Genomic DNA, 19,448 nt, shown 5'->3' with positions numbered 1-19,448 from the left:
AAGACTAATTAAAAAGTAAGTAAACAACTCAGCCATTTAGATATGACCGTTTTATGTCACTTCAAAATCAAACTTGAAATGGCCTGAAAACATGATGACTGTGGTCTTTTTTAATGAGCAATCAGCTTGGAGAAATTAAAGATACATCTTCGTGTCTGTGACAGACTGTGTTTACCGAGCATGTCTGATGATCTGAAAATACGTTGACTATTAATAAGAACAGCTAAACATCAGTTCGCAAATCAAATATATTGTTTAAATGGTTTCTGCCTTAAGATTTATACTTGGTTTTAATAAATAGAACAATCCTAAAATTATATTTATAATAATTTTATAAATAATCAATAATTTTTATGTAAGGTAAAGTAATGTTTATTTAACCAGGAAAATGTGACAACATTAAGTTTAACTGGCACATGAATTTACATTTGATGTATTAAAAAACAACTGAGGACTTTGCCTCATTTCAGAACACCACTGCATGCCACTGTTTAATGCAGCAGCACATTTTTACCATATTTAAACACTCATGCCACATATTTCCCTGCACAATCAGTGTATTAATCTTGTATAAAAATAAAAAAGTGTTTTTCTTCCACATGGCTTACTCATGATTTACTGCATGTTGTGTGTGTATAGATTGTAGTTTTACATACTCTTCATAACAGTATTGTTATTGTTACCTAAAACTATTAAATACAAATTAAATAATTTAAATAAAGCTGAAATAAAAGAAAATACAAATACAAGATAAAAACGTTATGAAAATTAGAAATGTTGCTTTGGCACCTACCTGAAATAAGTTTAAGTTGAAATACAAAAACGAAGCTAATTAAAAAAGTTAAAAAAATGTCAAAAGCACCCCTAAAAAAACTACAAAAAAATAAACTAATATTAAACTGAAAACTGAAAATATAAACTGCTAATACAAAATATATTAAAAAAAAAAACTATAGTAGCATATAAATTATACTAAAATAAAACTGCTTTCTAGTGGATGCTTCTAGTATGCATATGTTTTTAAGCACAGATACGCTGTCCTGTAGATTATTCACTCTGTAAGCAGTTTCCAGGACCAATCGTGTATGATATCATCGTTCTTGAATCACTGATTCCTGGTACCCCGTATGACTCCAGAATTAAGTATCTCATTATAGGTCGATTTTAAATTGCTCTGTCTCAGTACACCCAGTCCCCGTTCATAACGTCTTTTTATGCCAAAATGGCGGTAAACACTTCTCCTTGCGTTCCTCGTAGATCATTATGTCATGTGGTTAATTCCCGCCTGTAGATGTATGTCTTTAGTTTAGCAGAGGGGGGAAGGTGATTGTGTCATAGACTGTCAGCGGCAGACAGTTATTACGCCCAAATGCCCCCATCTACTCTAGCGAGATTGAAACTAGCACGGCTAAGTCAAGTGGAACGGAGGGGAGGCAGGAACCAAGAATCTAGAGCATCAGCACGTCGGGGGGAACTTAAAATGAACACACTTGTACTGTCATCTCCTCCGTGGAAGTCAATTAAGCAACACACTCAGTATTTCACACCCCCCGGTACCCGACCGTGAATATGTGTCGCTGTTGCGCACCTCTCAACGATGTGACAGCGCGCTGGAGAGAGAACGGCCCATGGTCCAGATATGCATCTGTAATTATGCGCCTTAGAGAATACTCCAGAAAAAGAAGAAGATATTTCAACCAAGATATTAAACAAACATTAAGAGAAAGATTATATGCAGTGGAACAAATGATATTTAATTAGATTCATGTTTCACATGTTTATGGTTGATATGATTTTTAAACCTCAGGCAATACTGTAATTACCTTTTATTGTGTTTGATAGTGTTGGTATGCATGTTTTACTGTCTGCAGTTAATGATATCTGTCTTTCTGCTTCTGTCTCTCTCTCCCTGTAGGGAACTAATGAGCAAATCGCAATAGAAGCGCATGTTGCACTAACATCAGGATGAAGTTCTTTACCGCTCAGTGTCAGCAGTCTTCTTCTTTGCTCCACTGAGGATACACACACCCTCGCTTCTGCAAATTTCCTAACTTTCCTAATCACTGGAGCAGCCTGAAACTCTTCGCCCTTATCCGTTTCATTTATAGTTACCCATCGCGGGGGCACCACTCACCCCAGCCGAAGCATGTCATTGGTGGGCGTGGCACGATTGCGGCGGGAAACGGCCCGCTCATGCCCGCGCCGCATATCTGACACTTGCCTGGTGTGGCTGCTGGGCTTGGCGCTGCGCCTGGCACTGTCCTCCTGCCAGCGGGCAGACCTCACCGCCGCCAAGCACCCTATGGTCACCACAGGCTACGGGAAGCTTAGGGGCGTACGCAAGGAGCTGAACAATGAGATTCTAGGCCCGGTCGAGCAGTACTTGGGCGTCCCCTACGCCACCCCACCAGTAGGCGAGAGGCGCTTCCAGCCCCCGGAGGCACCAGGCTCCTGGCAGGAGATTCGTAATGCTACCCAGTTTGCACCAGTGTGCCCACAGAACATCCATGGAGTGCTGCCAGAGATCATGCTTCCCGTATGGTTCACCGACAACCTGGATGCAGCTGCAGCATATGTACAAAACCAGAGCGAGGACTGCCTTTACCTCAACGTCTACGTACCCACAGAGGATGGTAAGTTTCATAGAAACATACGTTTATCTGTGGAATGTTCCATTCATATTCATTCTCACTCACTATAAACATATTTTCACCCACACAAAAACGTACATTCGCATGCTCACCCTTTCTCGGTGCGATAAGGAAACTAATCACCTGTATTCATCTTGTGCGATTTTGTCCTTTTCCTGGACTTACTGTAGCAGTGTGTTACAGAGTTTGTGGAACGTAAAAAAGAAGCTTCAAACTGATTATACCTCCAAATAAGACACTTTTTTCATATAACCCGTTTTCCGGATAACCTTGGGATCCTTCTCTTTTTGTTCTCCTGTAAAAGAAGCTAATCTGTTGCTCATGATCACATGCAGGGTTTAACTTAGATTAGTTGCATTTAGTGCATACAAAACGGTAGTTGCCAGAGCTAAAAAGAGCAAGAACTCCTGCGAGCGCGACGGATATTTAACATGCTCCAGTCAGTGATTGTTACTGAAACTGCACAGGCAACAATCTGAGCATGTGCTAAAGTCTCTGATAAATGGCCTCGCTGCAGTTTGTAAATGGGTTGTGCAGAGACTGCTGGGTAATGTCTCACTGTGCCAGCTCTCAAAATGGGTTGTCATAGTCATGGGAGTGTGGCAGGCAATGTGTGTTTGTTCGAGAGATGAAAGCTCTTCAACGATGAAACCATATACACAGGAGGTCTTCTAATGCTAATAGCACTTTTGCGTTTTAGCAACTCTGTACTCTTTGAGTGTGTTAATGTGCCTGTCCATTACAGTGAGTCAGTAAATCAGTCTTCCTTAATTTGTAGATATACATTCACTAAGTGCTGTAGATTGCAGTTGGATGATGCATCCATTGCAGGAGCGATTCTAGGATTTCAGTCTTCGAGCAGCTCAATTGATGTGGCTCAGATAGTGATTGCAAGTTTGAATCTTGCTTTAGCTTTTAAATTTTTTTTTAAATATGGTTGTCTGGTATATCTAAATCACACCATGACATGTTAGTTCTTTCTTAATTTTTGTGATTCCACTGGAACAGAGATATCTTGAAATATCTATATAAGTTTGAGATTTGTTTACAATATTTTATTTTCTCATGAGAAGCATAAGTCTACATTTGCTCTCCATTTAATCTCATTTTTGTCTAAATTGCGACATTAAAGTATATAATTTGTGCTTATTCTTTCCTACCAACTCTTTGAAGTTTTTCAGCTGTAGGTCCACATGTAAAAATCATAAATGGGAATGAATGAGATATATAATTAGTGATTCTAAATCGGAATCTAAGAGAATTAGCACACATTAAACTTAGAAAACATCCAAAAGTCCATGTGTTATTTGCACTCATGAGTTGAAAGAAACAGCTTCTGTGTACAGAAATAGTTCTTCCCTAATAAGAGATAATAAGCAAATCTGGGGCCACATAACAAGAGAAGATGTGTTTTCATAATTATGAAGATGAATTGCATTTACTCACAAGGGAATATGCAAGCATTTGTTTCATGTGTATATAGTTGTACACACACTGCTATATTCTCACAGACAGCAATGCAGTGGATCTGCAGTGTGCGTGCAGACATACTGTCTGACATTTAATGTGTGTTAATAATTTTGTTTGGGACATCTATGCCACCTTTGCAGTGTTGGGTCTACAACATTAAAAGAAACACACAAATCCCATTTGTTCACAGAGAAACGATGCCTCCACAGTAGGTGATTAATGCATCTGACAGTGTTGTGGAGGTGTACACGCGTTTATATGTGCTAAGCGCTGCTGCGTTGCCAGTGAGACTTATCAGAAAATCGTCCAGCACACACTCACTGACGGGGATTCCTACAGTCACCGCACTGAGAATCATTCACAGGTTTGGGAGGGATTTCATGGATCTGGTCTTGGCACCCTCACTGCATTTCAGTTCAACATTTGGTGGGTGTTTAGTGTGGGACTTTTGGAATGTGAGTGTAGTTTACAGACGGAGGATTAGAAGAAACTGTAATTATCTCATCTCTCGCTTTTTCTCTCTTTCTCTTTCTCAGGCATTTTCAAACTTTCTGAAAAACTCACAAATATGATATTTTCCATATCATCGGAAGGGTTCTCCTTCCTACATCCTTATATGCTGAGTGTTAAAAATTAGTAAGCATTATATTATAAAGAAAAATGGTTGCCTTTTATTCAGCATTCTACTAAATATGTTTCAATTACTACAATTTATTAAAATATTTACTTTATTCACTCAGCATGATTTTTTTTAACAACTCAATTTAATTTTGATAAAGCTTAAATTTGTTTATTCTTAGCTGTCAATATTACCGATAGATAGATAGATAGATAGATAGATAGATAGATAGATAGATAGATAGATAGATAGATAGATAGATAGATAGGCCTAGATAGATAGATAGATAGATAGCAGAAGCATACTTTATTCATCTCACTTGCGCTTAACTTTTTTTCGTAGCCTCAAAATTATATTTTTTGTGTTATTTTTTTTTTAAATCAAGTTTTCTCTGCACTTCATTCTGGCCTCTAGATCCAGCTCAAAGTTATTGAAGCTAATCATAGAGGTTTCCATTGACAAGCACCTTCTCACCTCTAATCTTCTCCTGTATTACAACATAAAGGCTATCATTCTCTTTTTGAATCAGAAATGTAACTAATTGAACAAATCAGCCACAGTTAGCTTAGTCATTTAATGTCATTAATACTTAATTCGAAATGCTAATTCTATGCTACGTGCAGAGTTTAACAGGCGATATTGTTTCATTTTTATCACAGTTCTTGCAAGGCAGCATTACATTGATATTCCTAAATATGTAGGAAGGAATTCTCAAATTGTCTGCTGTCATAGCGTTCTATATTAGCACATTCTGTTTGCGCTGTTTAGCACCCGATGGTGCAATTGTTTAGTTTGCCAATCTACTTTTATCCATCTCTTCAAATTTCTGCAATTTCAGCTCAGATCACTTAATGTATAGACTTAATAAAAATATTTTGTTTTGCAGTGTAGCCTATTTAAATACTTATCCTAAATAATCATTAAAATTAAGTGTGTGATCTGTTTTTTTTCTTATTATTATTGATTAAAGGTTGAAAAATCTTCCATCTCCACATTGGTCAAATCTCAACTCAAAATCTTGCCAAAAGCAATGACATTATGGCAATATTTGCATTCTGACATGTGATTGGTCTTCTTTCTTACGTTTATTTGCATACTGAATTGTGTTCGGCCTTTCCTGTTTTTTTTTTTACACAGAAGTCACATTATGTGTGTTGATTCTAGTGCGCAGCTGGCAGAAAACAAGACTTGAGTGTCATGACAAAGCCAAAGTTTAAGGAGCTTTCACAATGTGGCATTTAATTTACGCAGAAACAAAGCATAAACCTAAATTCACCTAAAATGTAACTCGACTCATTCTCTGCCGTACAAGCACTGGTATTTCCTTCAGGCATATGGCATTTGAAAAAACGTGATGTACGACTGTGCTTCAGAGGCAGAGGTGGGGCCGTTTCTCGGTCACGTCGGGGGAAATTTGATTTCATCCAGACGTGTTTCGTCAAGCAGATTGAAGCGTAAAGCTCACTTCTCTTCATTCAAGGCAGCGCTCCAAATAAAAAAATCCCTTTAATACAATCCATAAGGTGAGCAGCTAAACAAAAGGATGGTAACAGTCCAAAAGTCAATTGAAGCTTGGCAGCATTATATAAATGTAGATTCGGTTAGTGGCACTGCAGGTTGGGAGAACGTTGCGTTTGGGGGGAGTAGTGATATCGGCGAAGGTAAATAAATAAATAAACCAGTTGGTCGACGCTGCAGAAGAACTATGGAGTCAACTGCTTTTGATGCAAGAACAAACCTAAAAAAAAATGCTGCTATTTCTGCCATCCTAGCAGCTCTTGATCAGGTGAAAATTGGATCAGGATTCTTCTGCAGGGGGAAAGAGAGATGGAGAAAAAATGGAAAGGCAGTAAGGGAGAGTGTGTGTACTTAAGATGCATACACTCCTATGCCTATTGTCTTCTTATTCTCTTCTAATTGGCAGAAATATATAAGATTTGCTCTATTGTTTATTTGAAAGGAGAGGTTTCTGCTGCTGTTGGTCTGATGGTGTGGCTGCGTGTGATAGAGATGCTGAATTATGGCCTGCGCTGATCAATATTCAATCAATGATGCCGGTGATTGATGACCCGGCCGTGACACACATGCATACACGCACTGGACATGCTCCTCACACCCCTCATCACCATTCTAATGCAGAGTTTTTGAATAAACGTGCCCAGAATGTACAAAATGCCTTCAAACTGTAGCCTGATAAAAGTGAGGAAATTGGCGGAATCTCACACCAATTTCATAGTCATGTTTCTGATATGACAAGAAGTCTGTTATATCAGTTAGAGATTTGATCAGGTTTCAATTTGAAAACAATTTAGGAAAGATGGAAAAACTGCAAATGAGATCTCTTTAACTCACTGTTTTTTTTTTCTCATTTAAAAGTTGAAGTAAAATTATGTGCACAGTTATATATACAGTTAAAAGGATTTTTTTTTTTTTTAAACATGTAAAATACATTCTTATGGTTGATAATATTTATTGTAACACAGTTAGATGTTATGGGAAGAAGGAGGCGGGAACCAGCGAACATTGAAAGACTTTAATAAATAATTGCAAAATGAAAGTAAAGACAGCAGACCCTCACGGTCGAATGCCGCCACACATAATTAAACAAAACATCAAATAAAATAGTCCAGGCCTGGTACTCTCTCGATCTTCACTGTCGTCGCTCCTCCTTTTATGCTTTCGCTCCTCTGTGAGAGATACGAGACCGGCGCGTTGCGCACCAATCACGTCATCAATCCCGCCACCGGCCTCGCGCTATTCTCCGACAGTCCTCAGCCTCGTCCTACTCGCCACATTTATATATAATATTTATTTTCTTAATTTTTAAGAAATTTTTTCTTAATTCACCCACTCGTGACAATTTTTTTGGACCCTGCACCAAAGTCTTCAATAAAAAAATTATTGTAAGTCAAATAGTAATTTGACTATTAAAACATTTTAAAGTCGGCATGAAATCAAAATTGACAGTTCTTAGTGCAATTTGGAATATTAATATTGCAGTATTTATTACCATTTTTCCGTGCACATCATTATTTTATTTTTTATTCATGTTCCTTCATAATCTTTAATCACATAACTTCCCCCTCCCTCTTGCAGCGACATCTCTTCTCTTCTCTGCTGACGTGTTTACTGGCATGAGGGCGGGACAACCTGTCACTCACATGACATCACAGCAATAGCAAACCACAACCGTCCAATCAATTCCCCATGGACAAAATCAAGTATCGCCCTACTTTTTTTTTTTCTTGTTTCGAGAAGCCATTTTACTCAGATATATGTCACAATAGGGAAGAAAGGACTAACGCAACTTCCGTTCCATGTCTATTTTAATGCTAACTAATACTATCTCATTTAATTATTCCAAAATCAAGCTGTTGTACAGTAAAGACATGAAGCTGAAAAATTAACATATTCCATTCACATCAATTTTAGTTTTATGCCATTACTGTACAATTGCCTCATTTGCTTCTATTTTTATTTCTCCTAGTAACATTATTAAGTATAAGATTTGTTCTTGTTCAGAAACTAATGAAAGTCTTAACTTTCATTATGGTGGTTGTAAGAATTTAAGTCCTGCCTTTTATATAAATGAGATAGGCCTAATCGCTTTTTGGTCAGTTTACTCTAGAATCCATTAGCTGACAAATACAGTTTTTTAGCCTGATTTAAGATAAATAGGCGTTGTAGTCAGATTTTATTGTTGATTATTGAAACATATAATCTTGACAACTTTTTTTCTTTTTTTGGAGATTTCGATCTTTCTATATTGTACAACTGCTAGAAAATAGCTGCCTTGGGCTGTTATCAAGATGGCCGCCAAGTGAACTGTCTTTGCCTTACAGGGACTAGCCTATTCCTCCAAAGGAATATTAGGAGAAACATCTGAAACCAAATTAATGTGTAACTGAGAGCTCCATTAAAAACAGCAAAAATCTTTTGTGTTAAATGTGAATGTTTGAATTTGCATGTTATGATAGCTGTGGATCGGCCTGCTTCACGTTTGCAATGAACTCTGAACTCATGCTGTTCACCAACAAACAGTTTCACAACCATTCCAGCTGTTCAGAAAAGCAGAACACAGCCAAAAACACATCTGAATCTAGAACACTGCATTCATGCAGCTTCTGAGTGTGTGTATGTGTGTGTATTCATACAATGTGACAGGATCAGATGTGTTTGTATTTGTCTAGTCAGTGGAATCTTTTGAACCCAAGCCCAGGGCAGATCAGATATCAGTTATATTGATTTGTTTGGCCGCAACCGTGTTGTGTGTGGTGGTTTAAGAGCTGTGACACTGTCCACCTCCCCACAGTGCACGACAGCTGGAATACCTGATATAAACATCTGCATCACAGCACAAACACCCATGTAAATCCATTCACAGGCATACATATGTGCCTAAAGCCACTTTGCCGCAATCATATCATTTAGGGTGACATGCACACACACATAGTGTAAACAGTCATTTCTTACTGGGACAAGGGTTGTAACCAATGCTGTGGATCATGACAATCTCCTGCGGGCAAATCTCCCATTATACTGTCTCCCTCTCTCTTTCTCTCCCATATTTTTCTTTTCCCCCTAAGTACAGTACAGTTCAGCTGCATAAGAAAATTTGTCTTGTTGTTTTCCCTATCGAATCACTCTAAACAACTAGGGGCAATTCAGTAAGAATTAATTGTGGCCACTGATACCGGCACTTATTTCTTATGCAGCACTTATGCTCTGTTTGTGTTATTTCACCGCCTGATTCACAAGGCCCTGACCACTTTCTACCACTTCTGTCCTGATTTCTTCAAGGGGAGGGTCTATTGGCGGGTAGATTTTTTCAGATCTTTCAATCTAATGGACAAAATAAGCTTGCGCAATTTACACACAAACGCGCCTTGAAACGATGGATAAACATACGGAGAGCAGCGGTTTTCGTTTCTGCCACGAGACCACGCTGTGACTCTGAGTGTGTGTTAGAAATCAGTGGTGAGAGAACATTGTGCTTGTTACATTTTTTCATCTTCAAACCAAACTTGGGTCTTCAGCCGACAAAGTTTAAAGGGGTCCTATTATGCCCTCTTACGAAGTCTTTATTTTGTTTTTGGGGTGTACTAGAATATGCTTTCATGCTTGATTGTTCAAAAAACACATTATTTTTCACATATTTTACATTATTACAGCTCCTCTCTTCCCAGTATGTCCCGAACTCATCGTTTTCGATGAAGCCCCGAAATATGAAATGTGCTGTGGGTTAGTTGGTTGGTTAGCTGGCCCAGTGTGTTGTGATTGGCAGCGCTTTAGCGTGTGTTCGGGAAATGTCCCGCCCCTCCATTACTGCGTTCTTCTTTACTGTAAATATTAAGGATGGCTCCAATTTCAAAACACTAACAAGAGGATCATCCAGAACAGATTTCATGCACGGATTTCACAGGACATTTCAGAGTGGTATGTTTTTCTTATACATTATAGATACAATGTTATCCCCCATTTAATCATGATATTTGTAGGAAAACTATGGTTATACAAACAGTAATCGATCACAAAAACATGGCTAATTTTCCTAAGCCTTACAAAAGCGAGAGTTTACAAAAGCTTTAGTAAACACTACAGTATATCAACACTAATGTTGGCTAACAGACCAGTGTAGCAACAACATAAAACTTACAATTAGAACTGTTAATAGAAAACGCAACTACAAATAATAAGACATACTTACATGTTGTGGTTCAACAACAGATTGTCCCGACAAAGCGGAAACTGCTCCATTACAGGAGAAGCTTATGTGTGTAGCCTGCATCGTGGTTCTGGAAACTGTTCTTCGTAAAATGTGCAGCGCACAGATACATATCGGTATTATAATGATCGGGAACAGTGTTTAAAATAAATTTTAACAGGAAGGTCAAACGAGTTGTGGAAAAAACAGCGTGTCTTTGTTATAGCAGCAGCTCATCCAGGCCTCGTCCGCATTTTTGCTTATTCCATGGGCGGAGATTATTTAAATGAGGAACATTATGACTTCATAAAGCCCGGAAAAAAATATTGTAGTCCAAACAAACTGTTCATTGTAGTTCCTGAAAAGTGGATTCTGTTAAATAAAATGTCTCTCTTTGGAGTGGAGCTTTGTAACCTTGCAGATTATTTTTATGCTCAAACAGCAACATTATTCACTAACTAAAGTTGAAAAAGTATAATAGGACCCCTTTAAATCCCATCTGGCTTGAGTGCTTCCCATAATGTTTACGCATTATGTCAGTAGGCGGAGAGCAGACTGTCTTTTGTGGCTGTTCGAAAGCATTCAACCACATGAGCATATACAATATGAAAGCATCCCGGTATGCATTTTCATCTACCTCCGGAAGTGGTCGAAAGTGGACAAGCTCAAATCGCTTTAGACCCTGTTTACATCTGTATTTATCATCATCTGTTTATGATCCGATCGACCAAAACAGATCTTAATACCAGGTGTAAACAGGGCCAAAAGGACTTGCTTGAATCTGGTAACAGCACAAATGTGTATCAAAATTTGTTTCCACTTTTGTGGCTTGTTTCTGAGGTGTTGTTTTTTATTTTTAAAAGTAAACAAAATAAATTTAGGACCATTCGATTTTTTTATTTCTTTATTTTTTTTACCATTGCAGCATTCTGTTCATGACAATTAGTAATATCTCTGCCGAAAATTGTCATTATAAGAATGTAACAGATGTTTTACTTAGGTTTTTGTATTTCTCATTATATTCAAGGGTGATTTTTATTTTATTTTGATACAGTATTTTTTTTAATACAATAATATAATACAAATACAATACAAATTGCTATATCACAATGATTTGTAATTAAAACAACAAAACTATATATAATACAAAATTTATACATTTATTTTGTCTGGTAATACTCAAGGCCGGTCTCATTTGAAGGTCTCTGTATCGACCGCATTTGTACTCAATCTTGTCTCGGTCTCAGACTAAAAGGACTCAGGATTTTATTTCAAGACCACAACTACGCGGATATCACCAAATTGCCTGTGCGTTGTCTGATTTATTTGTTTACGTTTCGAGTTACAAATGAATGGGCCATTATGTAAAAATGATGTATGTACTTGTATGAGATCATGTTTTTATATTATAATATTTAATTAAGCAGCATCACAAGAGCAAGGGAGCTGTTTTCACGAATATGAGCACCATTGCTAACATGATATTGATTTTATACAAATGTTTAATAAACAAGTATTTTTAAGTGATTTACATTTTAAGCACAATTTTAAACACATGTTTTTGCTCTGTTTCGGCAATGAAAATAGTATCAAACAAATCCATAGCAGAACTGTTGTGCGTTTCCGAGCAATACGTTGCGCCGTTTCGTCACTGAATGTATCTGCTGCTTTGAACAAATAAGTTGAATAAATTATTCCGTGGCTCACTCATTTGATTTCAATTTCAATTGATTTTTGGAAGAAAAAATAATCGTATTGCTTATAGTCTTGACATTTAATGCAAAATACTATAGTTCTGTCATGACATCTCTCATAGAGATTAGCTTTGTAATGGATATGTTAAAGTATGGTCTTGGCGGAATATATCTGTTACGATGCTGCTGCTGCTGCTGCCGAGATGTGAGCATGTAAGAAATGCTACTGCTGTACATGTAACTAGGGGTGGGCGATATGGCAAAAATATCATATCACGATTTTTTCCAGGAAAATCACGATTCACGATTTTATCACGATTCCTTTTCATGTTGGTTTTACTATTTTGCAATTGACTGAGCATCACAGCCAAACTAATGTCCCTATTTTAAAAACAAAGCCTTAGGTAACAACATATAAAATAAAAAAGAATGGCAGACATTTAGGCCAAAGTGGCGAAGATAAAAAATATTTGTCATTGTCTTTGTTATTAAAAATTAAGAACAAAGATACACATACACAACTTAATATACAAATTAAATAAACAGTGTTTTATTTTTTCAGCTGTAGGTTTATTTAACAGCATTGAAGAAAGTAATTAAATGAACAAATATGAAAATAAAACACAACATCGACTTCACTGTATTAATTTTACATTGATTCTTATTAAAGCTGCTATTAAAGTTCTCAGTCAAGAGTGAGTGAGATGCTCTTTGTATTTTGTTGTTTTATTAACAGGGATAGTTCTCCCAAAAATTTAAATTCTCTCAAGCCGCTTTAAACCCGAATAAGTCTCCCTCTTCTGTTGAAAATAAAAGTTATTTGGAGGAATGTGGGTAACCAGTTGATGTACCACAGTGACTTCCATAATAGTTTTTTCCTACTATGGTAATCAATGGGGACCAGCAACCGCCCGGTTAGCCACACTCCTCAAAATATCTTCTTTTGTGTTCAGCACAAGAAATAAATGAATACAGGTTTGGAACAACATTAGAGAGTGAGTAAATAATGACTGACTTTTTATTTTTGGGTAACTGTCCCTTTAAGGACAAGCGGCTGCATGTTTACTATTAGGGCTACTGTCACTTCAAGATCTGCGCGCAACGAGTCTACACGCATTTGACAAGCATATTTTTTCTATTGTTCTTTCACTTTAGACATAACCAACTTTGTTTATGTAAACCTTGTGTGTATTTGACAGTATTAGCGCAATAAGATAACTTAGTTCAGTAACGGGCGCTGTTAGACAGGCGTTTAGTGCATGTGCGTGTCGGGTCTATTGCGCTCAGAAAAGCGCTCGTTAGAACAGCGCATCATCAGCGAATGACATGTTTAACCGGCAAGGCTTTAAAGCACATGCAAATAATTCATTTTTATGAACTACAGTGTCCCGTTCCTTTGCATTTCATGTGGATATACGTCGCGCTGTACAGTATGTTGAGACGGAGGCGCCAGAAATGCAAACTGATAAAATGGACGATCCTACGATATTTCTTCAAAAGCAGATCGTGGAGACATTTTAATCGTCCACGATCAAAAATCGTAATATCGCACACCCCTACATGTAACATACATGAAATAACCCCGTAGCAGATATATTACAGGTGGAGCTGGGGAAGGGGAAGGGTTTCTGAAAGCGTGCTGCAGACTGCTAACAGCAACACTAACGGTATTTGAATGTTGCTCATTGGCCGCTGATGCAACAGCAACCAATCAGCTGCGCTAGATGACGATGTGATCTCTGCCAAATTGAGTTAAGGACCTATATCAGCCTGTGCCATCTAGAGTTTCATGCCTAAACTTGGTATCAATGAACAACCTTCAACTTCCTCCCACTTTCATTATTATGACCTGGATATGTTCTTGTCAGATTTCACCCCTATGATATTCTTGCCTCTGGATATGGCTTGGTTCTCTCCTTCAACCGGTTTCATTTTGTGCCGGGCAAAAATGTCTGATAACTTAATATTGTTATAGCATCTCACTAAACCATACGATATGAGGTATCACTTATGTCTGCAGCATAATTCATACCTAACATCATACCCAAGTTCAGGGGTTTGTTTTGAATTCAGCCCTATAGGCCTGAGCAAAAGTAGTAGTGATGTTTGCCGTAGCACGCACCACTAACAACATGGCAGACCCTCTTTTACTGTGAAAGGTCTATTAGAGCCAACAGCTCTTCATAAACGCGCACACGTCTTTTAACTCCAGCTGTGGTCTGTGTGGGAAGGCAGCTGTATTCTCATCTAGCTGACTGTGTTAGCCTCAGCCACAGTTCTGCCTCCACCAAACACCCAGAATCCTCCATTTTTATTACCGGTTCGACGAACGATTACCATCCATACGCTTTATTAAAAGCTATATTTCAGTGCACAGCATGATGCAGCAGACGCAGACAGCACACCAGCGAGCGAAAGAGCGAACAAGAGATAGATAGAGCGCGACAGGAGAGAGAAAGAGAGAGAGGAAGAGAAGGATGACACTTGTTTGAGTGGGAGCAGCTGGGAGATTGCTAGCAGTAACTGAAGGTTTATGTCATGGAGACATGGACGGTCGTCTTCTCACTTGCCCAAAGGCGCCAAGAGCAAAGAAACACAGCTCCACACACTCGTACGCACACGCGTGCCCGGTGACCTCATTTTCACAGAGCTCTTGGAGACGATTACAACGGTGATTCGTCCGTCTCCCGAAATTTCACTGAAAAACTGGCCATTACATCATGTCACTTGAGGCTGCGCACACCTCCTTACTGGGTGACTTTTAAAAACAACATGAAATGGTTTTCGCAACCCATTTAGCTTCCGTAATGTGACATTTTTGAGTGAAACAGAATATTTAGCTTGAATGTCGATGTAAGGTAGGGGATGATTGTATCCATTAGAATTTGATTTGATGTTGAAAAGTGGGCTATTATATAATGGCTAATATTATTGTCCATGCTCACATGGTCTTGTTTATGTCCATGGTCTGTATCATAATACCTGGAGAAAGCTATTTGTTAGCAAGTGTCAGTAAAAACATTTATAATCATAAATGTAAATATAATTTCAAATAAATTCTGTTCTTTTGAACTTTAATAAAGAATCCTGAATTATTTTTTTTGCATAGTTTCCAATAAGAAATGTTACTTCAGCACCATATCAGGATCATGTGACACTAAAGACTGGAGTAATGAAAGTGCCATCACAGGAATAAATTACATTTTGAAATATATTAAAATATAAAACTGTTTTTGTTTAATTGTGATAATATTTCACCATATTAATGTCTACTATATTTTTTATCAAATAAATGCAGCCTTGGTGTGTATAAGAGACTTCAAAAATATGTGCATGTGTGCACAAAACATGTGTGTTTGTGATTTGACATGAGTCATCGCTGCTCATGAATGCACAGTTGTGCACATAATTGTTTTTGAGCCAATCACCTAGCCCTGGGCTTTAAGTCATTCATGGGGCCGGTTGCATAAACATAGCCTTTATGTTAAGACTGTGTCTTAAGTACTAGTATGACCAACTAGCGTTGAGTCAAGGAGCAATCAGTCTTACTTTCTAGTATCAAATTAGACCAATCTATCTTTTTATATTAAAAATGCGATGACTAAGTTGTAAGACTACTCTTAACCGTTTATACAACCGCCTATGACATGAAAGCCAGCCGACAGAGAAACATGCATGTCCATTCCATGCCTTTAAGATCCTTCAAAACACTGCTAAAACATCTTCTGAATATTGTCTGGAAGTACTTCTGAAAACATTTGTCAGAATACATGGCTACTTTTAAAAGGACATCAATAGAGCATTGCACTGATGCTTAAAACTTTTGGATTATTGCAGCAAATAATCTCTGTAACCAACAAAAGTGTATGATTCTTACACATTTGATCATCACATCAAGATAATCTTCACAAATCTACACAACTGAATTTTGAAAATACAATAGCCAGAAGTAAAAAGCTAAAGTTAGGCTATAAACGAACTACACCTCATTCGCATGACTTTAATGTCACCTTCGCTAAGCTTCCAACAGCTCTTTCAATCTTTAAAATCTACAAGTTGGAAAATTTGAGTTTGAATAGTGAATTGAGTTTATAATGTGATGCAGAATAAAGCGTAAAATGTCTTGAGTTTGTGTTAACCACAGACGTGTCCTTCAAATTTCCACTCCACATATTAAACATCAATTTTGTTCTGATTGGCTGTGATTAGTATGGCTTGATTTATTTTCCCCAAACCAGTTAAGTACAAACCCCATCCACAATGATTTCATTGGTCAACTCAATCACCCAGCACCTGTCAAGAAAATAAAACAAGACATTTAATTTGCCGTGTGGTTTCTAATTTTGTAGTGTTGTGCTGGTTAGCCCTGCCCACATCAAAATCTCATTGGTCAAAATTCACTCCATATAGCTGCATTTTAAACATCAAATATTCTCTGATTGGCCGAGATTGTGCAGAATTTTTGCTTTCAGAGTGGACAGACAATATACAGTTGGTGAAAACTGGACATGTCATGTCTGGTTAGGACTCAGCGTTAGAGTTAATACAAAACAGAATGAAAGAAACTGCTGTAGCTATTGTTTAATGGCTCATCTAGAGTCTTTAATGGAGGGGAGATATATATTGAGCACATGACATCAGCCCTTCAAGGCAGATTGCTTTCATGTATTATTTTTTCTAAGTCTGCTCCCCTTGCAGACAGTGAGAGGGAGACAGAGAGATAAAAAAGCAAAAAGAGAGACAGAAAATATACTGAAGACATCTCTACACGGCAAGCCTGTCAGGGAGGACAAACCTGCTGGTTACACTGGGATGGCGTACTGCCGGGTTTCCTGTCACACACTACTGTCAAAAAGTCCCAAATACACACTCGCTCACATACAAACTTTCTCAGAAAGAAAGTGTTTACTGCACAAACTGTTCGGTGGCTCAACATGCACACTCGAAACCCGCTGCCATGTCTCAGACTGGGAGTAACGCCACGTTCACGGAGCCTAGTTTTCCCTTTCCGACTGTCACCGCACCAGGCGCTCACCAGCCCACGTACCACCCAGGACTCATCCCACGTAAATGATCTTTCCTTCATTTTAAGTCTTCATTATCATGCTTTCCATTTTTCTTCCACGCCAATAGCATATCCCATGTCTTCTCTTGCACTTAGAGGTGAATTCTGGGCCTTCGTTTTAAAGCTGCATCGTCTTCAAAGGCCAGAAGGATTAGGTTTCTGGGAAAAGCCTGAGCCCTAATGGAGGCTGTAGACCATATAGACGGAAGCAGTAACCAGTAAAATAGTGAAAGCTTGATCTCCAAATGCTTTAAGCGTCGATAAAGTGCTGACGTTGCTGAGACTTAATCACACACACACTCTCGCTCCATACTCCCATCAACCTGTCTCCTGCTCTCCAGCCTTTACTGGAAGAACTGACCTGAGATGGAGAATTGAACTGAAAATCACGTCAGCATTGATCGAGTCTCGAAGCTTAAGTGCAATTCAGCTGGAGATTCAGCTCCGATGAACATGCAAGGCGACGCACACACTCGACAGCATGAGGACTAAGCATATGTGTCATTAATTTAGCGCGCATGCTTAAAGGCCCCAATATACGCATGACCAAGTTCTTTTCGTACTTCGTTTAAAGGTAAAAGTACGAAATACGTGAGTAGCGAAATACTGTTAGCGAACATCCTGACGCCGTCCACACTGCTGAGAGAGGCGTTTAGATAAATATGTAAATATGTGCTGCGCGCTTTAATCTCAATAACAAAATAAACAAAATTGAGAAAATAGCAAGCATTTTAATAAAGCATAAGAAAAGCATCCGATCATAGCATCGTGGATATGTTTGCACGAGCCCTACGGCACTCCAGTAAAGTCACGTCACGTTATTTTATATATCACTTTATATAATAGCTTAAAATCAAACAGCTTTACAGTATTAAGCATGAAAAACAGTATCTCATTTCATAAGAAGTATAACTTCATTTTCTACTGTAAAGCAGATCTCCAGTGTGTTCATGTTTTCACTCATAGATGTCTGACCAAAAAAGATTTTCACTTAAAAGAAGGCGGAGCCTCCGCGCACATCTACCTATTACTTAATCGCCACAGACCAATGGTAGTACGAAGGTGTTTAGCAAAGCCGTTTCTAAATGTCGTTACATTAGTTCGTTTTTCGATTTTGCTTGAAGTATATCGCCTATTTTAACGATTTGAAACGCAAGTATTAAATGCGAAACGCAAGTAACTTCGTAGGCGGATCCCGGCCACTGTTGTTATTATATACCGGCGGGATAAATGACTCTTGCGCCCGAAGCAAATCTAAAAAGGGTTGGTCTGAAGTAGCTACATTACTCATAGGTGTGGTTTGGGCGTAACGTGCAATAAACCAATCAGTGCGTCATCTCACATTCCCTTTAATAGTAGGCGCGCTTGTTCCATGGCGGATTGCTATTATAACGGCGGGTTTGCCAGGCGCACGCAACTTACATGATGGTAAAGGTGATTTCGCCGTCTTCAGAATTGTGTTTCCTGGTTCTTGACGGACAACCCACTTTGTCAAATGTCCTTATACCTATGTGTCTTGCCACTATATTGGTCAAACAGGTTTGATTCGTCATTACTACAATTAGCCTGAATAATTTGGGTAAATGTGTAAGCTAGATTTATGCCTATTTTTTCACATCTTCATGGACACCACAATGATTTCCCTCGTGTGGTAATATTTGTCCTTGTAATTATGTATGGTTTGCAAAAATAAGAACTGCTGCATCTGTGTAAGTGAGAGAAGCATAGTGCATGCGCGTTGTGCACACGCTACATTATGGCCATTAAGCATGCGCCCTTAAAATAGCATCTGAATAACGCGCCACTGACTTCAAGTTCCTTCCCTAATTTACCAATGTGCGTCTGTGGAGGGAAAAGTCCGCTGTGCGTCGGGTGAAAAATAGGAATGATACATGCATCGGTGTACAAAGTCAATTGCGTTGGGAGCAAGATAGAATGTCATTTCGGTTTGGTGCCACTAGAGGCACAGTTTTGTTAATAAGAGTTAATAAACCATTAACCAAACCAACCAGCTACGAGGTAAATCAAAACCAAAAATTACAAACTTGATTTGGAGCAAAAAAGATTTCTCTGGCGTGATTTGTCTGTTTTGATTCTGTGACTGGAGTATTCTGTGTATTTGATTCTGTGAACTATGTGTGCGTACAGTATGAATAATAGCGTGAAGTGAATAATAGTATGAAAAGTAGACTGTCGTGTCGCATTGTAATGTGATCTGCTTCATTAGCTGCATCACTGTTCCTCA

General features: G+C 38.3%; 1 protein-coding gene across 6 annotated transcripts in view; it reads left to right on the top strand.

The window, feature by feature from the left end:
• nlgn2b (neuroligin 2b) overlaps positions 1–19,448 on the top strand; it is a 184,869-nt gene that overhangs the window by 131,250 nt on the left and 34,171 nt on the right. For all 6 annotated transcript variants that reach the window (XM_079599436.1, XM_079599437.1, XM_079599438.1 and 3 more), the window contains one exon: positions 1,916–2,633. In XM_079599436.1, the coding sequence (XP_079455562.1) occupies positions 2,147–2,633 (487 nt within the window). In that variant the 5' untranslated portion in view covers positions 1,916–2,146. The remainder of the gene's footprint in view (positions 1–1,915; positions 2,634–19,448) is intronic.

Source organism: Phoxinus phoxinus (genome assembly GCF_949152265.1).
Source record: "Phoxinus phoxinus genome assembly, chromosome: 23".
NCBI lineage: Eukaryota > Metazoa > Chordata > Actinopteri > Cypriniformes > Leuciscidae > Phoxinus > Phoxinus phoxinus.
Note: the sequence above shows the minus strand (reverse complement) of the source record. Positions and strands in the feature narration are given on the sequence as shown.